The following is a 5,797-nucleotide window of genomic DNA, read 5'->3' as shown; positions in this document are numbered from 1 at the left end:
CCCATCGCTCCAGTCCGTGATGCAGGTCCCTCTCCAGCAGGTCTCCCTCCAGCATCCCTGTAGCTCCCTTCAGATACTGGACTGTCCCCACTGGTGGCCCTTCCTGCCTTGCTCCCTTGCCACCCATCAGCTGAGGGCTGGACACTTCATCCTGCTCTGTGTGGAATGAGCACAATCCTCTCACCTCATGGCCACCAGGCTGACATCCCATGTCCCCTTCCTGTGCCACGCTCCTCAGAGCCATGGCTCTTCCACCCCACAGAGAGATGGGGGGTCTACAATGGAGGAGCAGGAGGAGGGAGGAGAACCATCTTCCTCCTCCTCACCTCAGCTGGGCAGCTCTTGGTGTGCAGTGATTTGAACCATGGGACAGAGCACCATTGCCATTCCTTATGTTGAAGGCACCATTGCCATTCCTTATGTTGAAGGCACCATTGCCATTCCTTATGGTGAAAGCACCATTGCCATTCCTTATGGTGAAAGCACCATTGCCATTCCTTATGGTGAAGGCACCGTTGCCATCCCTTAAGGAGAAAAGCAAAGGGTGTTTTCCCTCCCCTGGGGACCATTGAGTGATGAGACAACACAAAGAGATCTTTTCATCTGTCTGCGGTTTATTGGTAATGGAGAACTCGGAGGAGAGGGGTGCGGGCAGGAAGCAGCCATGCAGCAGGGCTCACGCAACAGGAGGGCTGCAATAAGGCCGTGCATACGTCAGGCGTGAAGAAGAGGGAAAGGGATCTATAAAACATTAAAGCTGCCAAATTACTCCACCAAGGTGAGGTGGACACCTCAGAGACCCATTTCTCACTCCCAACTCTGACTATGAGACGTTATCACGTTTCTCCTGCTCACATGAGCGCCTGATAAGAGCTGAAACAAGCATGTGGGTGACATGCAGGACACGACACGCGGCCATTGAAAAAGAGACCTTGAAAAGTGACAGGAAAGAGCCATTTTTAACGCACTCCTCCTCAAAAACAGCAGCAGCCGGGGTGGGGGGGACAGCAGCAAGAAGCGTGGCGAGGGATGCTCAGATGGGTGCTGGAACGCATAGGGGAGATCTTCCACCCCTGGAGCTGGTGGGGCTCCGAGAGGAGCTGGGTTCCACTGCAGACCCCCCCACCTTGGGCAGGGTGACTTAAAGATGCTCTGAGCTATAGGAGGACCAGTTCATTGCTGGGCACCGGTGAGGGTGGCAGGGGCTGTGCTGCAGGCTGCAGGGAGGGGACGGTGCTGCTTTCCTTGCGGGGACTGAAGGCAGGGCTCAGTATTTGACACCCGAGGATTTGACTGTCGTGGTGCTGACGCATCTGCGCACCGAGGAGGATCCAGCCCCGGCCATGAAGCTGCCACCTCCAGGGTTGCAAATCCTCCCACTTCCAGAGGAGAAGCCGCTGGTGAGGATGGTTCCTCCCAAGCCACAGTTGCCTCCGATGATGGTTGGTGCTCCCACCACGCACACTCCTCCTCCCAAGCCATTGCTGGGGCTGAAGCCGCAGGGTCTGCCTCCAACCACAGAGCCTTTGCCTACCACAGCTGCAAGACAAGGACAAGGCTCAGTAAGCATCACTTGAGCCCTCACGAAACCCAGGTGAAAGCTGTTGTGCAGCAAAGATGGGCAGATACTTACAGACATTGACGTTGGATGGGTTATCGAAACAGAGCCTGTGTAGGGAAAAAGGGCACAAGTTGTAAATGTGATCTAGTAGCACCTCAGCTCCATACAACCTCCAAGTGCTCCTCTTATCTCCTGTTGCATTTAACATCCCCAAAACCACTGAGGAGCATTCCCTGTGGGGACCTCCTTGCTATTTTAGCCTTAAAAACTTGAGGAAGAACTGGAAAATTCCAAGATTAAATGGGCTCCACGTGTCCCAGGGAATACCTCAGCCAGGACAACATGAAAGGAGTTCTTACCTGTTCTCTTCTCCTTCCAGCAGCTTCCTGTACATGGCAATCTCAACATCCAGCGCGATCTTGATGTTGAGCAGCTCCTGGTATTCCTTCAGCAAGCGAGCCAGCTCCTCCTTGTCTTTGCTCAGGGCACATTCCAGCTCTTCCAGTTTCCTCCTGGCATCCTTCAGGGCCATCTCACCCCGCTCCTCGGCCTCAGCAATTGCTGATTGCAGCTGATGGTTCTGAGAGAAAGAAGAGCAGTTCCTCAGTGCCCTCCTGCACAGCCTCCACTAGAGAGGCCTCAGGGCACATACTGGATGGAAACAGGCAGGAGCCATCGATCTGCTCCAAAGGAACTGAATTCCAATGGCTGTGTTTCCCTCACACATTCCTCCCTGGTTCACCACTGTGATGCTGAGGAGCCCCTACCTGCTTCTTGACGTTCTCGATCTCAGTCCGCAGCCTCTGCACGTTCCTGGTCAGCTCCTGGATCTCAATCTTGGTGTTGCGGAGGCTGTCCCCGTGCCTTCCAGCAGTGCTCTGCAGCTCTTCATACTGGTGGCACAGACACAAAGCAACCCATCAGTGACACCAAGAGCTCAGCTGGTTCCTGTGCTCTGCATCCAATAGCAGAGACTCTTCCAGGAGCCTTGAACTGCTCCCAACTCACCCTGCTCTGGTACCAAGCCTCAGCTTCAGCTCTGCTGTTCTGGGCGATCTGCTCGTACTGGCGCCTGACCTCCTCGATGATGCTGTCCAGGTCCAGGTGCCTGTTGTTGTCCATGGACACCACCACGGACAGGTCTCGGCTGATGGTCTGCATCTGAGCCAGCTCCTACAACCAAGACAGGAGTCAGCCTGAGCAGCTGACGAGGGCAGAGAGGAGCAGCAGCTCCAAGCAGCCTCTGCAGACCAAATCCAATGGACACCCAGTCCCACTCCAGTGTCTTTGGCCACCACATGGACACTGCAGGCAGCTCATGGGTAGGGAAAGCTCTTACCTCCTCATAGATGCACCTCAGGAAGCTGATTTCATCGGTCAGAGCTCCCACCTTGGCTTCCAACTCTACTTTAGTCATGTAGGCACAGTCCACATCCTAAAGGAAAGACCACAGAGATAGACATCAGCTTCCTCCCACCCCAGCACCATCCTGCTGCTTCCCCCTTCCAACATCTTTGCAGCCTCCTCTACTATGCCCCTGTTACCTTCTTGAGCACCACAAACTCATTCTCAGCAGCAGTGCGCCTGTTGATTTCTTCTTCATACCTGCAGAAGGGGACAAGACCAGATGAGCAACCTGTTCTAGTGGAAGGTGACCATGCCCATGGCAGAAGCTTGAAACTAGATGAGCTTTACGGTCCCTTCCAACCCAAACCAGGCTATAAGTCTCTTGGACTCATCAGTCAACCTCAGAACCCCCCTTCCCTCAGCCCCACTTCTCCAGAGCTCTTCAGCAATGGGAAGCCTCTGGGAATGCCCAAGCTCTGCTCTCCAGGCTGCTTCAGCTCCCTCCTGAGCCTGCAGGGCACTTACTTGGTCTTGTACTCCTCCACGTATTGCCGCATGTTCTGCAGCTCCGACTCGAGCTGCCCCCTCTGTCCCAGGAGGGAATCCAGCCTCCTCCTCAGGTTCTGGATGTAGTTTTCAAAGATGACATCCAGGTTCTTCCTTGGGCCCATTGGTCCTTGCTGCTGGAGCAGCTCCCATTTGGTGGCCAGGACCTTGTTCTGTTGCTCCAGGAAGCGGACCTGAAAGCCCACCAAGGGATGTGTGAGATTCACATGGGAACATCACACAACTTAAACCTCCTCTTGCAGGTGTAGGAAACCAAGGGAATCACATCCCAGATCCCCACTATAACTATGGCTGGTTAAAAGCCATTTTCCAAGAGGAAGATTCCTCCTTTCTTTCTCCTTTTTTTTCAACTCTCCTTGAATCTCTCCTCTTTCCTCCTTCATTTCTGCTCTACTTCGGTTCTCTACTGGGACATCACATTCCAGTTTTACAGTTTTGTCATTTCCAATTGCAAATTCTGATCTGGAATTAATTTCCGGAAGCATCAGATCATTCTTTTTCCCTTCCAGTGAATGAAATCCCACACTGGGATCTCAATAGTGGAAAACATTCCTCTTAGCAGATAAGAGAGGAACTCAGTATTCACGTCATGCATTTAAACAACTCTGAAGTACATTTGCAACCAACGTTCACCCAGTGCAGGAACTCTAAAGAGTACTCAACTGTTCCTGAACTGAAGTAAAGAACAGCCAGGAATGAACTCAAAGCTCTTCCTGACATTCCAAGTCCCTCAAGAAGAACAAACCCTTGGAAAGCATGGACTTAAAGGATAACTGAGTGTATCACCACCACTTGCGGCCTCAAAGAACACAAGAGAAAAGAGAAGCAAGAAGTTGGATCAACCAAACCCAGAGAAAGTCCTTTGGTTTCTCTGTGGATGGCAAGTTATTACATTGCCTTAGGTGGACTCAGTACAAACACCACCAGCCCTCCAGAGCTGCCCACATGGAGCTGTACAGGACAGTATTCCCCTCTCCACAGCACAGGAAAGCTCCTCAGAGTCCCCATTCCCAAGCAAACACAGCTCCAGCCTCTCACCTTGTCAATGAAAGAGGCAAACTGATTGTTAAGAGTCTTGATCTGCTCCTTCTCCTGGCACTTCACTTGTTGGATCTGAGGGTCAATATCAACATGGACTGGCCGCAGGAGGGTTGGGTCAACCTGCACCGGTTGGATGCCTCCAGGGAACCCAGGGCCACCTCTCACAGGGCCACCAAAGCCACCTATTCCTCCACCAATGATACCTCCTCCAATGCCGCCAAATCCTCCTCCAAAGCCTCCACCAAAGCCACCAATTCTACATCCATATCCACCGCCAAAAGAGCCACCCATGGAAATCCTTCCGTTGCCACCCATGTTATGGAGGCTCCTGCTGCTAAAACCTGCACAACGTCCATTGCCTCCAAATCCCCTGGATGTGGAGAACGAGCTATAGCTGATTCTGCTTCTGCCCCCACATCCTCCAAAGCCACCACCAACGGCAGAGCAAGAGCTGAATCCCCTTTTGCTTCCGCCTCCAAAGCTTCTGCAGGTTGACTGCCGAGACATGGCCGGTTCTTCCGAGTGGAGACAAGGAGAGCAGAAGGACCAAGGGAGCTGTGCTGCTGCGGGATGAGTGCGGAGAGAAGTGCGCACAGTCTTCTCTGGCTCCACAGCTCCAGGCATTCCCTTTTATCTGCTCCTGGAGGTGGGCTGGGTCTGCAAGGGCGTGAAGAGGAAACAAATTTACTGTCTTCATCAGCTTGGTGCGGTTAACAGATTTTTGCCAAATTGTTGACTCCACCCAGGAATACGCTTTGCAATGCAGAAGAGAATAAAAGAGCAAGAGCATTGGAACAGGTCTCAGTGAGTAAGTGGACTCTTATATCTTTATGGCATCAGGAAAACTCTGTTTTACAGGGATGTAGTCATGTTCTTCCCTCCTCCCACCTTTCTACCCGCTCTTAATGATTTTGCAGTTTGTCTGGAGCTGCATCTTTTGCCCTGACGCTTAGTGTCAGAGCAGCTTTTCGGTGCAAACCAACTGGGATGAGGCTTTCACAACTCCCCCAAGCACAGCCCAAATCTCCTGCTTAAGTGGAAAATTGCCGATGGCTTTCCAAGAGGCAGTTTCCCTGTGCCGAGCAAAACCACCACACATTAACATTTAACAACGGTCAGCATTTCTCTATTATCCAGAAAGGAGGTGCTTGGTTCCTTTCCTAAGAGCATCATTTGGGATGGGGAGTGCCTGCTTCCAGGGCACGTTCCTGCAAAATGTGTCTCCCAGAGTCTCAGCTACCCTAATACCGAGACTCGGAGCACCAGAGTGGAATGAGCAGG

At 52.4% G+C, this 5,797-nt stretch overlaps 1 protein-coding gene across 1 annotated transcript; it reads right to left on the bottom strand.

Annotated features, from left to right (window-relative positions):
• Positions 1–594: 594 nt before the first annotated feature.
• Positions 595–5,132, bottom strand: LOC101871317 (keratin, type II cytoskeletal 6A-like). Its single transcript, XM_034071410.1, is given in 10 exon segments — positions 595–1,295; positions 1,298–1,539; positions 1,634–1,668; positions 1,921–2,141; positions 2,329–2,454; positions 2,570–2,734; positions 2,901–2,996; positions 3,106–3,166; positions 3,434–3,648; positions 4,514–5,132. Coding segments are annotated over 10 exon segments (1,809 nt in total). The 5' UTR covers positions 5,024–5,132; the 3' UTR covers positions 595–1,157.
• Between the last annotated feature and the right edge of the window lie 665 nt (positions 5,133–5,797).

The sequence above is a fragment of the Melopsittacus undulatus genome, chromosome 21 (assembly GCF_012275295.1).
Source record: "Melopsittacus undulatus isolate bMelUnd1 chromosome 21, bMelUnd1.mat.Z, whole genome shotgun sequence".
In the NCBI taxonomy this organism is placed as follows: domain Eukaryota; kingdom Metazoa; phylum Chordata; class Aves; order Psittaciformes; family Psittaculidae; genus Melopsittacus; species Melopsittacus undulatus.
The sequence above is the reverse complement of the archived record's forward strand: the minus strand, read 5'-3'. Positions and strand labels throughout refer to the sequence as shown.